The sequence below is a fragment of the Neltuma alba genome, unplaced genomic scaffold (genome assembly GCF_004799145.2).
Source record: "Neltuma alba isolate B1F8T4 unplaced genomic scaffold, ASM479914v2 tig00003922_pilon, whole genome shotgun sequence".
In the NCBI taxonomy this organism is placed as follows: domain Eukaryota; kingdom Viridiplantae; phylum Streptophyta; class Magnoliopsida; order Fabales; family Fabaceae; genus Neltuma; species Neltuma alba.
The window spans coordinates 133-15,816 of NW_021633481.1; the positions used below are offsets into that span (position 1 = coordinate 133).

General features: G+C 35.2%; 1 protein-coding gene across 1 annotated transcript; it reads right to left on the reverse strand.

The window, feature by feature from the left end:
• Positions 1–1,610: 1,610 nt before the first annotated feature.
• Positions 1,611–4,594, reverse strand: LOC114743067 (probable xyloglucan endotransglucosylase/hydrolase protein 28). The gene is made up of 4 exons (XM_028931271.1): positions 4,145–4,594; positions 3,915–4,015; positions 3,169–3,377; positions 1,611–2,453 (listed from the first exon to the last, which is right to left on the reverse strand). The coding sequence occupies exons 1-4, from the start codon at positions 4,332–4,334 to the stop codon at positions 1,949–1,951; spliced, it is 1,005 nt and encodes a 334-aa protein (XP_028787104.1). The 5' UTR covers positions 4,335–4,594; the 3' UTR covers positions 1,611–1,948.
• Between the last annotated feature and the right edge of the window lie 11,090 nt (positions 4,595–15,684).

Genomic DNA, 15,684 nt, shown 5'->3' on the forward strand with positions numbered 1-15,684 from the left:
GCTCTTAGTAAAAGCATTCAACTCATGAGAATTTCAATTCTCTTGAAACATCCCCAAAAAATAAAAGCACGAATCAATAGAGGAGGATTGATCACTGCCCGATAAATAAGGAGCAAGTTGAAGAAACATGTGTTGTGATTATAAAGCATGCCATTCTCTTGCCTAAATTCCCAAAAAATAAAAAACAAAGGAATGAAAAAGTAATTGCATAAAGCAGACTCCATCTTTGGAGCTGTTTCCAAAGTCATTTCTGGCTTTTGGACAATATTAACTTAGAATTTTGATGGGGAGGGACCGAAATGGGATTTGATGATTTCACTTTCACATGTTGACATCAAAATTCAAAATGGGATTGATTCTTGTGATCAAAGTTGCTTTTTTCTTAGAAATAAAAAAATAAAAGATGAGTAATTGGCTACAGCTCAAAGAGAGTATAATTAGTTTAGAAATAACCAAACTGGTTAAGCGACAGAGCAGGCATATTGCTTTAATTACTAGACAATTTGGTGCAAGTCCTATCTGTTTAGCACAATGATTAGAGTTTGTTGCATTTAATTTGCAAATTCTTGCTTTCCAAGGTAGCTTTTTGTTAAGCTTTTGACAAATGAGCACTTTAGCTGAACCGGATTCTTTTTGGGTGACGAATAGATTCACTGCTTGAGATTGAGGCTGGGTCATATGGTCAGTTTCATCTAAATTGATGATGAAACGACATTTTCGAGCACCTCAGGCCACCTAGTAATTTTTTGTCATTGCATGTCTGAAATAATTTACACTTATTTTCACTAAGCATTTTTAAGGTAATTACTATTTTAGAACTAGATATATGCAGCAGATACTTCTTTGAATAACTAGATTGTTACTATTTCTTTACCACAACTTGACCAAAAAAAATTAAAGAAGAGTCAGTCATCACATGCTTGTTACTGGAGTTTTAACTGATAATTCGAAGCAACATATTTTTAATGCCACTACAGGAAGTAAAATTTGACTCATTCTCCAATGTTCACAGTTCAGTGGAAAAAAAAAAGTGCCAACTCTATTGAACTTGAAGCCTCTTTTTTTTTTTTTTTTTTTGGGGGGGTGGTTGAGGCTAATATTTTTCAGGAAAAGTTCCAGGTTTGATTCTCTGTTCATAGATTCATTAGAGAGAGAGAACAGAAATGGCTTTCATTTTGGCTTTGCGTTCTCCTAGAAGGAGAGGCATGTAAATGAGACAAGAACTACTTCTCTACAGGATGTTGTGTTCATAACGTTCACAACTTCGTCATCTTCACGGCACAAGACAAACACACTCCTTCATAAAATAAAGAATACATTAATTAATTTATGATCCTTCTTTATCCACACTATATTCGGTGCTGCTGCACAATTTGTCATATTCCAATGACTTTGATTCCATCTCTGATTAACTTTTGCCCCATAGTATAATATATCATCCCAAGCAGACAAGTCTAGCCGTTTTAAACTTCATTCATGAACTTAAGAAAAAAGAAACAAATCCCACCCTAATATCTTCACTTCAGACGCAGCCAAGAGAATTTCAATGGAGCAAAAATCTACCAACAGACACTCCACACCAGAACATTATTCATAAAATGGCCCTCATGTAAAAGTAAATCAATTTTATTGAATGAAACACTGGAGTGTGGTATAAGTACATAAATCATCACAAGATATTCAATTTGGTAAAGCACAAGACATCATCAAATGACAACCTGGGAAGCCCTAAAGGTATGGGACTATACACATACCCATCCACCAACGGCAACAACCATATCAAAACTATCATATTCATGAATTCTATGCCTCTCTCTCTCTCTCTCTCTATACACCAAAAAAGAAAAATAATAAGAAAATGCTGACCCAGGCAAATCAAACTGAATCAGAATAAGACGGTACGATATTGTGCTTTTATGACCGGGGAATCTTCAAATCAAAACATATTTCAGAAGGAAGCAGCATCAGCATGGCTTCCTCTGCTCTGATGATGATGTCGCTTTCCATGGTGGCGCCGGCCACTACCAAATGTTACCGGATCAAATTTCCTGAGTCTTTCAGCTTCTTGGGCATTGATCACACACTCCGGGGGAGGGACTTTGTATCTGACTCTGTCATAGCAGTAAGAGTATGTCATGTGCTTCTTCCTGATATTCTCCATCTTGATTCTTTGGACTGGTGTGATGCCAGAAGGAACTGTGTCGGAGCTTGGTGCAATGTCACACCTGGTCGTGTGCTCAATGGGGTCAACAGCACAACCATGCAGGACAAGGTTGGAGAACTCAGCAACATAGGGTGCATACTTGTAGTTCACTCTGTATTTTCCCCCATTGGTAGCCCAATCAGATCCATCCCATATTGTAGCATACAAAGTCATTGGCTTTGAGGGGAAATCACCTCCCATAGACTCTGTCCTCTCGATTTCTCTAATAGGGACATTGTCTACATAGAATCTGCAACAGAGAGGGAAACACAAAATAAGCAGAGCAAGTGAAGAACAAAGAAAGAAGAAATGACAATGTTTAATAATTTCATCAAGAAGCATTTCTTCTCTTTCTTCTATATTTTAGAACCATGAAAAACTCACTGGGGTTGCTTGAACTGCAACTGAGAAAACATAAAAAAGGCTAATTCATGAATTCAGGAAGATTTAAAAAAAAAAAAAAAATCCCACAACGACCAAGAATGCCATGCATCATGCTATCAGCTTGTTGGTCAATCCCACAAGATTTTCTCTGTTGAGTTCCTCTCCAAAGGAATATTTTACAATGAAGCATTAGATTTTATCAGAAGCCTCAGAAAGTACCCCAGGAATCAGCTATAAATGGTTATTCCACTCCAGACAAACAAACGAACCAAAAACAGCCTGGTTTTGGATCAAACAGCGTGCGTGAAAGCTCAGACGACACTAATAATCCTAGACCAGAAGGCATCCTCAGAAGTCAGAACAAGGCATAAGAGTACGTATAAGTGGCAACAAAAATACTGACAACGGAATTTTTCACTTCGATCTTAAAAACATAGCTGATGCCATGTGCCCATGTGAAGTATAAGTACACCGGCAAATGATATAAGGACTTTTCCATAAGAAAGTAAATGCAGATGCGACGGGAACCATAAAAGCTAAGAGAATCAAACATGGTAAGTGGAGCTGTGAATAATTCTTACATGATCTGAGAATCTGTCCAAAGAATACTGTACTGGTGGAATTCCTCTGCAGGATCAAACCAGAGATTATATCTTTCCTCTCTGCCAATGCCGGTGCTTCCATTACCATAAACGTTAGTCTGGATCCTCCATTCTTTCCCTCTAATGTTTCCCAGAAACTCAAAGTCTATTTCATCATGGTTCTTCTGGTACGTATCACCATTTGACATCTGCAGCAGAAAATCATTAAGTAAAATAGTATAATATGATCTTTCAACAAGAGAAACCCTTTCAACGGATAAACAAGAAATTCGCCTCGTATATTGTTATCAGGGAACCACCAAAGTGAAGGAAATGGAATTTAAAATCATCACGCTCGTTATATCTTGAGTAAGGAAATTTATGAAGCATGCTTGAAAACATTATCTATGTAAAATCCTGAGATTTGGTTGAATCATATTATCCACTTTCCGTCAGGTAATGAAGGAGGAAATAATTTTGAAAAGGTCAGAAAATTCGTATGGTTGTTGCAGCCTCGACTTACTATGCTTGGAAATGGATGAAAGTGAACAGCAGAGTAGTGTCAGCTTATTAGCCAGACTAGCTCAGCTCAGTGAAGAAGCATGATAAAACAAAAAAAAGCAGATACAGTTTCTGATGATGAAATTTCTCAAACGGGGCATGGAAATAAAATAATAAGCGGATTCGACAACTAAAGAGTATTTCTCTATTAAAACTTTCATCGGACAAAGGACCCGATCACTCACATAAAAGGCTACCACAACTCCTGCAGTGTAATCAGCGGGCAACTTAATCGAAGCACTGAAATACCCGTGAAGGTAAAGATCATGAGAAACAAACCCAGAACCTGAAACAGAACACAAACAACCCATTAAGAAAAATCAAAACTTTGGCCAGAAAAGCCCCAGAAGCCCCATGTAGATATTATTTTAAGCCCAGGAGCTCCAAAATAAGGAGGAGGGGATTGGGAAAGCACCTGTACGCTCATCCAAAGTGAGATGGACCGATTTCCCATCCCTATGGACGACCAGATTATTGTCCCCAAACAAGTGTGTGTAGCCTTCGTCAAAGGCTATGATGGGCAAATTCCTGGATGACCCAGAAGCAAGAACCAAGAGCAGAGAACAACACAGGAGAAAACCCAAATGAAATTGAAAACCTCCCATGCTCTTTTCTTCTTGTTTTTTTTGTGCCCTTCTTTTATGACACGTTGATTTTACAAAGCAAAAGGGCTTCTTCTGTTGTGGGTGTTTATGTCCTTCCCTCTATGGGTAACATATAAGAAGCACAACACAAAAGAAGAACGCAGAGGAGGAGGAGAGGGGAAGAGAGAGAGACCCGGGGGGGGGAGGGAAGAGGGCTGCGGAATATCTCTATTCTCTACAGCTAGAAGCGATAGAGAGAGCCGAAAAGGGCCGAACAGAGAAAAAGAGAAGGCTAAGGGAAGGTCATTTTATTGGCGAGTGCAGGCGAGGCAAGTAGGAGTGAATAGCGTTGAGGATTGAGCTGTTCATGAAGCAGACAATTTTAAAAATGCCTCCTTTTTTCCCCAAAAAAACTGCTTTTTCTTTGCTCAAAAAGTTTCTTTAACAAATCTAATTAAATGCGCCTTTCATTTTCGTTGATTAGCAATTAAGAAAATATGGAAAAGAAGCGACGAGTAAACAGTGAAACAGAGCCGCCCATTACCCATTCATGGGTGCATCACATACATCCATATCAGTCTCTCTCTCTCTCTCCCCCCCCTCGATGAGAACAAAGACTTGTTGACAAAGGCTACAACACGCGGCTCTCTCTCTGATGTCTACATGTCTCCGAATCTCCTTCGCCACAACGTTAATCTCTCGTATTTGCCCGGTTTTTGTCCCCATTATCTTCTTTAATTCATCTTAACACCGTTTGCCCAAACCGAATTTTCAGAGACAAGAAAGCTTCTTATTATAACTACTGACTTTTTAGCCGGAATATAGACACTGACATTTTAAGTTAAATAATATTTAACCCTATGCATTAATAATATTTAATGGCACCACAAAATTTTTAACCCCCGAGTTGTTCCCAGAGAAGAAGGCCCAGTAAAGCTTCAGTATGTGTTTTGACTTTTAATAGACTTGTCCCTCGAGAGAGATGATAGCATATGGCATGGAATGAGGTTGGAAACACCTAATAATGCAGCCCCAACCTAAAATTTTATTCAGATTAAATCTTCATAATTGTACATTTATGTGACCGGAGTGTAAATGCATGCGTAGGGTATTTTAATTTTATACTATTTAAATATATTGTATATAATTATTTTTATAATAATAAAAAAAATCCAACAAAAATAAACTTTAATTTATGGTTTCATAAGAATTACCGAGCAAATTAAAATGATCACCGCATGGGTAGGGGTTAAAAAAAAAACAGTCAGAAAACGATAATTAAAATTAAACGTTTGCCTTGTTCGCGTATAAAGCCGAGACTTAAAAGAGTCCTTCAATCTGTTTGGAGTTTTGATTCCCACTGACTCCAATTAGAATCAAAAAAAGCCAAATTGAAGCACAATGGTTATGATGACATTAATTGGGGTCTTTTCTCCTTCCAGTGCTCCGTTATAAGAAAATGGTAAAAGAAACCTTCATGTGCACTTAATCATTGAAACTCTATCCACCTCAAACGGTAACGAGACTTTAATATGTGGTCAAGTAGGCAAGTTTCCCATTCAAGAGTGCTTTTCTTTTCTTTTTTCTTTTTCTTTTTTTAGCTGAACAAGAGTGCTTATCTTTAAAAGGGGAAAAACACTTTATAATATGGACTTGTTATCGAACCCACTTCACCTAGTAATATAAGAGTGTTATAGACTTCTTCAAATTTTACCACTAACATAAACTTTTTATGTAAGTATTTTTATAACTATTATTTGCACCGAAACCATTCGCAAATACTTTACGAAATAAATAAATAAATAAAATGAGAAGCTTGAAGAGCAGGCTTTGAATATTTTGAAGACTTGGGGGAGGGGTAAAGTGCCAAAACTGAGAACCATTTTATTATTATTATAATAATACAAAAAAAAGAGCGAAACAGAGTGAAGAGAAAATAAAAGGTAGAGGATGACAGTGGATCAAACCAACCCCAATACAAGAAAAGTATGAATGATTAGGCCTAAAATAATCATATTCTGCAAACTTTTGGGGCAGAAAGGGGAACCTCTTTAATTATTTTATTACATTATTTACTAGTATTTTTCTTCAAATCCAAGCGCAGACAAGGTCAAAAGTGGAAATTCGCGTGGCTGGTTGCATCCTCGATTGGGCAAGAGCACCGTCCCTATGGAAAGTTTATGCGGATTGTGAAATCCCAGGAATAGCCTCGGGCCCCCAATCTCCTAGACTCCTACCCTGCCCCACCCAGCGGCCTGGGGTAACCGGCAGGGTTAATTGGTGAATGAGTTGAATAATCCGACGGGCGTTAAATGAAGCGAAAAGTTTCAACTTTCAACGCTCCGTGTCCATCAATCATCAACGAGCCCGGCGTGGGCCAGCGTTCAAATATTCGGCGCCCCGTCATAAAGCCACGTGATGACACGTGGAAATTAATTTGGTTATTTATTGAAACGCATGGCTTCTTATCTGATACTCCTCTGATCCTATTTATAAGTTACCTCCAACATGTTTCATACAAGCTAAAAAAAAAATTAAATTTTATTAACTTTTATTTAAAATTCAACAACTTCTCAACTTTATCCTTATTTAATATATATTATGCCTTATATAAATAAGATCAATATAATAATAAATGAAAGATGAAATTGTATATTTATACCCAAAAAAAATTTCTCAGCGTTCTATAAATAAGATCAAAAAATACCTCCTTTGTATTATATAAATAGGGCTAGAGGAATATGTTAAGTTATGTGCTCAAGGGGAAAAAATATCGTTACGCTTCAATTGTGCAAATCATGTTGAATTTTCATTCTCATACAAATAAATCTGCGTTAAAAAAAAATTGTCTCTAGACAAATTATTTTTATTTTCATTTCATTTTCCGCATCTGATGCATTTCATAAATATTGGCAGATGATCTATAAAGATTCTTGAGAACTGTTGGCAAAAAATTAAATAAATAAATAAAGATTCCTGGAAGTACTCTTTAAATTAAGAGGTGTGTCTCAATTTTGTGAGCCTTTTCTGTACCAACAATTGTGTGAGCCTATACAACTCACTTCGCATAAACTTAATTCCTTTTTTTTTTTTCATGATATGTATATGTGTGTGTGAATATACATGTGTAAATTTATGCAAATAATTGCACCATAAGAGAATAAAATTTAAAACTCAGAGAACAAATTACAAAGGCAATGATTTTTCATGATGCTATTTGATCTTGTCATAATGATAACGCATGATTGTTATTTACTATCCGTTTTAGTGGTAATGGTGAAATTAAAGCTAATTTGATTCAGAGCCGCAATAAGCAATCAAGTAGTACCGTATATTTATGTTTTAAAATTTTTTTAAGCGATAAACAGTATTATTAGAACAGAGTTATTGGATTTTTTTTTTGGGTTAAGCCCAAGTATTGAGCCTTAATAGTAATAATTAATTCTCTAAACTTTTTAAAGAGGTTTTAGTAACATTTTTCACAGGATCAAACTTTTAACTAAATATTTAAGAAATTATTTACTATAGTGAGATAGATATTTTTAAGCAATAAATTAAACAATACTAGTATTATTAGAATAACAAGATATTTTGTGGTTTAAGACAAGTTTACTTGTAGAAATGGAATTGTTGATGACAGGTGAGGGGACACGCGAGAATTGGGACGTCGGGAGAAAGTAGCCGTTGAGGAGGTGGAGCCCAGCCAGACAGTATTTTGACTAATCAGAGGGATCAACCCCCAAACGGTGGAAACTTTCGTCCCTGACAAAACGCGACCCCACCCCCCAATTCTCGCACTCCCTAACGCCACCCCCATCCTTAACGCCGTGACTCTCGCTGTCCCTTCCCCGTTCACTAGTCTCCTTTTCCACCTCTCGCCCCTCCTCTCCTCTCCATGACGTCCTTCCACGACGCCGTCACCTCTTCCAACTCCTCTTAAAAGGGCCAACAAAAAGTGGAACCTCGGAAATTTAGTTTCTGTATAATGGGAAACGCGCCCGCATGGGAAAGGACCGAAATGGGGTCGTCCACTAACCGCAATGGGGTTGCGGCGCATGTTAGAGAATAGGTGCAGGCATGCCTCAAGCTGCGCCGGGAGTGAACAGGAGCTGATGAGGAAACATGGGGATGGGGGAAGGGGATCCACACAGGATCCCAAGGCGCATCGTGGTTTGAGGCCGATGCCGCAGCTTTGCCCAGATACTGTACACGTGACTTACGCTGCACTTTCCGAGGCTCGACCCCATCTGCCCAATCTCAGCCCTTCATTTCCTCGTTCTCATTCCTCAGCCCGTTTCTTTCTCTCTTCTGTGCTGCGCGTGATCTCGCATCCAATGGCCGCTTTTGACACTCCGGATAACTAGGTGATTTGATTTCCCCAACAAAATTAAGGCACTCCATATGTCGTGAATGGCCCGTTTAACGTAGCAGTGGAAATCTTTTATAACCACATTTTAAGTGAATTGAGATAAAATTTATCTCATATATTTATTTCGTATTCTGTAAATTACTATTAAAAAGTAGTTTATAACAAGATCATTTTGCTTGAGTTTGTTCCATTAATATGAATGATACTTAAAAAGTCAATTACCTTTTATTTCTGCTTGTTATATACTATTTTTTTAAGTTAAATTATCTATCATATATTTTTATTTTTAATTTAATATCTAATTAACTAATTTAAAGAGATTAATTAAATGTTTTTTGACTTTTTTAATTTACTTTAAATTAGTAAAATGAGTCTTATAGCAAGGATAAGAAGTATTTTGATATAATTCAGTCAATAAATCTTTACTTTTTTTTTTCACAAGTCTTTAGGTATTATCATATTTACAAGAGTCAAACTTATAACCTTTTATTTTTGCTCAGATTGAAGAAGATACTTGGCAGCATTAGTTATTTTACCTTTGCCATCTATACTTGATATTAGTCGAGTCAAGCATTTCTGTCACGCATTCACTGAGTTGTTATAATTAATCCCTTTTTCTCAAAGGATAGAATTTTTCTGGAATTATAAAAAAGTAAAAGGCACACCCAAGAGCTGCTGTTACTTTTTATATTTCACGACGCTCCCATGACAGCCATGAAATTAGCGATTAATCAAAAAAAAATTTCACAGAATTTATTCTTTTAAAAAAAATTTTCAAATTTTTTTTTTCAGAAGCCATTTTTCAACACCCTCTGAAAAAACATAGAATAGTATAGTGCTCAATTGGGGTGCTCGGCTGATGTGGAAGGAAGGGGGCTGGCGGGGGGTCCACGCAATGAATGTGGACCACGTGTCGGGGCTAAAGTGAGATAATACGAACACGGGCTCTGCCACGTCAACAGAATGGTCTCCCAGGGAGTGCAGGATGCATGTACTGCACTTGTGGTGTCGGATGCATCCTGAGCCCTCGTGGATAAACAGAAAATAAATATAATAAATGAAAAATAAAAATGAAAGTTTATCCATTCCTTACGTGGCCAACCCCACCGCATCACGTAGCGCCCCCAGCTACACTTGCGGACATTAAATTACGTATATTTAAAGTTTTTCATTATTCCCGAGCTAACGGCTAAGTGTTTTTCTTATTTTCATTCATTTTTTTTTATTTATTTTTTTTGGGCCAAAAATTCATTTTTATTTACAACGCAAAAAAAAAAGGAGAGAATCTTACATAAGGTACTGAAAAACACACCAGTATCTAAACTAGTCAAGACGATAAATTAAAAATTAGTGTGTTAGACCGGAGTCAAACTAAAGGTTAAACTATTGAGAAATAAAAAATTTAAAATTAATTTAAATTCTCATTATACTATCCAAAACACGAAATATGAATTTAATACCTCAAATTTAAAAAATAATTATATACTTACATTTACTTTTTATTTTTTCTATAATTCTATTGACAAATTGATATTATAATATCATACTATTAAAATCACTAAATATTCATTCAAGCAAAATATCAAAATATATTTATGGCAGCAAATATTCTTATATACAATCCTTTAGTCATTAATTTTTTAGCATTAAAATAACTTTTTTAAAAAAACACACACATCGGGTTAACCTGTCAAACCGGTCGGATTAATTGGTTTTTACGGGTTATATTGGGTCGCACCCCGAGTCAACCTACTCACCGTTTTCCCCTTGCCGATTAGATCAGTCAGGTGACTAGTTAGCCAATTTCTAATCCAACCTAATCGGTCTGATTTTCAATACTATAATTTTACGTGAACAACTGAACATTTTTAGAAGAGTGAAGATCATGTTTGCTTCCGCAATGGCCGGTTGGAATATTTAACAGCCTTTGTTCCAGTAAGACGCCTTCTTACTTAAATCGAGCCTAAGGGCTTATTTGGAAGAACAGTATGATTATACAAAAATAGTTTTTTAATCATAATTTATAAAATATAAAATAAATATTTGAGGAGAGTTTGTCTCAAATATCATGAAGTAGTTTATAAGCACTTAACATAAATAACTCCAGGTAAGTATCATTTCTTTGCCACCTCTTTTGAGAATGACACATCCAAAGCTTGTGTTACTTTGTTCATTAATTATACAACTGACAGATTGAGGCCAATATACATATCATAGACGCAAGTTTAAGGCACGAAAATTTTGACTAAATGCAAACGATGTCAGCATTAATTCATTATCGTTATTATTATTAATCTAATAAAAAAGTTAAAGACATGGTTAATTGAATAAAATAATATAGAAATGATGTTTGTAGCTTATGCAGTTAAAAAATGACCACAGGGATTAAACAAGTGCAGGCAGGGCTCGTGAACTTTGAGCCTTTTGGCGTTTCACGTGGAGGTTGAATATTTTTCAGATGAGCGTGGGAGCCCCCCCACACAGGATCTCGTATTCTTTAATATTACAAGTTAGTGTTTTGGCCAATGTTTGCATATTACTACTTCCGGTTCTTAATATAAAAACTAATTAATCAATTTGAGTTAATTAATTAAGAAAACTAGTAAAGTTAATTATTTGTAATAAATATGTATCATCTTTCCTAAAATATCCTTACTAATCAAGAATATTAATCAGAACTATTATTATTACAGGGATTACCTTAGAAAAAAATGAATAAATATAAAAGAGGCAAAGTGGATTAAGATCTTATATTTAGGACCAAAATTAAAATTGAAAGTAGTATAACCATAATTGATAGTCGAAGCGTGTGTACTCTAGCTGTGGGGCTCAGTACTTTGCGTAATGCGTAGGTTATTAGCTGCTGCACATAGTTTATCACTTATGAATGATTCGATTTTTTTAAAATCAATATTTTTAAAAATCAAGAAATCTCTTGGAGCTTTATCTTATATATATTGAGGGGAAAAACTATAGTTGACATATCTGAAAATAGAAGGTCTAATTTGAGGCAGGGGAATATGAAGGGTCCAGCTAAAGCCTTCAAGTGAACGCTTTGAGGGGGGCGGATATAGGGATGTTTCTTCTACTTGGGTTTTTATGTTTTTTAGGGTTCAATTATTGACTAAGAAAGCGGACATATATACATGCATGATTAAGGGCAAGGCGTATTGTTTAAGATAAATGTGAATGATCTAATTAATACTGCGAGTTTGGCCCCTTGCTTCCCCAACACTCCATTTTTGTTTACTATATATATGTATGTCCATTATTTACTTCATATTATTGTTAACTTGTTTTTCTTTATAAAGAGTAAATCATGCTGAGCTCTCTTATGTTTTGCTAAAATTATAGAGACCTTCCCTTATTTTTTTTGGGGGTGAATATAGAGACCTTCCTTTTGTTTTCAAAATCTGTAATCAAGGATATTTTAATAAGATTCTAAAATACTTAATCTTCTGGTGAAAAAACACCTAATCTTTCATTTATATTTAAAATTTTAAAATTAATAATTTGCCGCCGTCATCTAATTCTTCTTTGCTCTCTTATTTTAAAAGATTATTTTTTATTATAATTATGATTAGTGTTCGCATGCATAATGGTCACCTCACTTAAGGTGTGTTTTTTGTTTGTTGTGTGAATTGCTGTCGTTCTACGTTAACCCAACAAAAGGAAACAATGGAAATAATTTTAATTTCTTCTATTTTCGTCGCTATTCTGTTCCAAAAAATAATCAACACCATGTATACCTATTTAATTATAATGGTAATGATATTGTTAACTACTCAAATCTTTCAAGAAATGACAAGATAAATACTCCTTTGGTCCTAAATATAAGACCTTTAAACTAATTAGTGTATAAGAGCCTTGTATTTAAGACCGGATGAGTAGTTTAATTAATGTGCTAGGATCGGAGCACTAATTTTAATGGAAAATAATATCTTAATGATCAACTTGAGGTGGCCACCGAATGCTTCCTACTCTCCAAACTACCAAACAAACCCACCCAAGGCATCCAAAGAAAATCATATATAAACCATAAACTTCCGAGAGAGATAGAGAGAGAGAGAGTACATGAGAAAAGGTGGCTAACCTGCGCGCAGGTAATAATTTAGCACCTTTCGGTGCAATATATTTATACACACACACACACACTGGCCATCGCACGCCGAAGTCAAAAATTATACAAGGTTACACAAGACAAATAACAATTATGTTATCACATGACAATATGCATATATACTCATCACTACTTGTATACAGAATAAAAGAGAAGATCAGATATAGATACGAGAAAAAAAATATATAAACATGTATAAAAGGTTGGATATATATGATAAGAATGTTCGGGTGTGTGTATATATATACATGAAACAAATAATTGGGGAAGGAGAGGTGAAATATTTAGGGGAGAATTGCAATAAAATCCAAATGAATAAATGTAATTACTAAAAAATCTCAATAATTATAGAACAATATATAATAACAAGTTCTGACATAGGAAATAATAATTTTATTTTCTTACGATTTCATAGTAATTTTCCCAAATATATATGTGGGAGCTTGGGAGCAGGCAGTGGGGTTGCAGAAACAGCCATGTTGCTGTTGAAGATTATTTGTGAATGTTGGGAGAAGCAGTGGCATTATTTTTGCAGTTAAATTGAGGAGTTGTTGCGAACGTAGGCCCTTCTCACATCGTTTATTCCCGACATATATAACACATCTCCAGCTCATCAACCCATCCATATCCCTCTTTCTCCATGATCTCCCCCCATTATCTCTTCCATATTTCCTGCCTTCTTCTGTTCTTCCATTTCAGTGACTCATCATTTATGCTCTCATTCCTGTATCAATTATATATATAATTAAAATATATATACTTGCTTATATCCAAGCTAAATCATTGACATTTTAATGGAGCTTACTCTCTCTTGACATGATGTCAAGCTTTATATACATCAAAGATAGTGACATAAAGCTTCCAACAATATTAAATCATCACACGGTATTCCGCACCTTGTCATCAATCATATAATTTTACACACCCACTTTTCTCTCTCTATATATATATATATATATATATGTATAGATAGTAAGTAGTAGTATTCACAAGTAATCATGAACATTATTGTTACTCATACATCAGATTTCATTTGTAAGATATATATATATATATATATATATATTATATGGCTTGTTACGTATCTATCAAAAATGGTAATTAAAAATTATTTATGCTACAAAAATGGAATATAGTTGGGCTCAAAGGTTAGCTAAACACTGCTAAAAACTACTATTATCTCTGGTTCTTAATATAAGACCCTGTTTGATTTTATTTTGGTTCTAAATATAAGATCCCAATTCACTTTGTCTCTCATATTTATACATTTTTTTCAAGGTAGTCCCTCTAATAATTGTAGTTCTAGCCAATATAATCGCTTAGTAAGGATATTTTAAGAAAGACAACACCTATTTATTACAAATAACTAACTCAACTTACTTCCTTAATTTCCTCAAATTAGTCAACTGGGTCTTATAATTAGAACCATAAGTATTACTAGCTAATCCTTACGTGCAGCAGCAGTTTTCCCAATGCTATTACTGCTATATTATCATGGCAAATATGCTAAGGGGCAGTTAATATTAATTTATATAGTGATTGCATTAGTTTTTTTTTTTTCTGGGGCAATAAATGGGTGGCTCTAACTTGTACGTGCAAAGCTAGCATAGAAAGACTTGAATTTAATCACTAGCCAAACTGTATGTGATATATGTATATGTAGAATTTTTATACAGAAATTCGTCATATAGTGCTGCTGCACTTGCATATATGATGTGGTGGAGTCTAAATATAACTTCCACCGTGGATTTGTAAAAGAGAAAGGGATGAGGTAATTAATTAAGAAGGAAGATAAGCAACATCTTCATTTCTTAAAGGCTAAAGCTTGAACGGCTTAAAGATATTGTTTGATATCCAGATGAAGACATATACAGGGCACTAGAAAAAATGTACGGGAGGAGGGTTTATTTGGAATACTTAAAACAAAAAGATTGGTTTAGGGTCAGAATATTTAGAAGAATATATATATTATATATTAGTAATGATCAAATTAATATCTATTTAGTTGGCACAGCTCAGCCCCAGCTTGACACATCATCGCTGGTGAAAGTCCCTTTCCCCTCTTTTCACAGCCAATGCCATGAACGGATATTGGAACATGTTTGTTCGTCCACTCAATTCTTGAAAAGCCATACCCTAAAGCTGTGGCTTCAATATTTCCATTTCAAATACTTGTAATTTAGCAGAAAAACAAACAAGGCGGCCATGCATTTAAGAATGTGAGGGTTACTTCAAAAGGTATATGCATAGAGTTGATGCTCTCTCTCTATCTCTCTCTCATATGCTGAAAGAGACAGCCTGAAAGTGGCGGTTCATATATGGCAGGCCGAGTCATTTTCTGAGACAACTGTGAGAAGATAAGGGAAGGGAGAATGAGATGAATATGATCCAACCCTCTTTACTCGTATTCTGGATTGTGACTCAACAACCTCTGCCTTTTAACCAAAACATCCACAGACGTATGAGGCTGATGTTGTTGCAGTGGAGCCACCATTTAGTTATATAATATATACCCCTATTAGACAGTATCATAAAATCTGCATCAATTTTTGGAGCTCTCAAAAATATATAACACACATGTAAATATAAATTAAAAAGCCTTGGAACTAGCAGGCGGCTGATATATAATGACACTGAATAAGGTGCCGTCAAATATATATACATCAAAGTAAAGATGCCCACTCGGTTGCCCTTCTTTCTTTTGTTTGTTGCATATATATATATTTATATATATATATGAGTTGCTTTCTACGGCACTACCATTTCTCTACGTCTTTATCAATCCTTTTTTCTCAATTTTCCTATGTATGTTCTGTTCTACGCACACACCCCAACTTATTATCTCACCTATATGCATCTACATAGTTTCATATTTACCTGCA

Coding starts and splice junctions, on each gene's coding strand:
- LOC114743067 (XM_028931271.1), bottom strand. CDS start 4,334: ATGGGAGGTTTTCAATTTCATTTGGGTTTTCTCCTGTGTTGTTCTCTG. Junction 4,016..4,144: donor CACTTTGGATGAGCGTACAG/GTGCTTTCCCAA, acceptor GTTCTGTTTCAG/GTTCTGGGTTTGTTTCTCAT. Junction 2,454..3,168: donor TGGACAGATTCTCAGATCAT/GTAAGAATTATT, acceptor TCTCTGTTGCAG/ATTCTATGTAGACAATGTCC.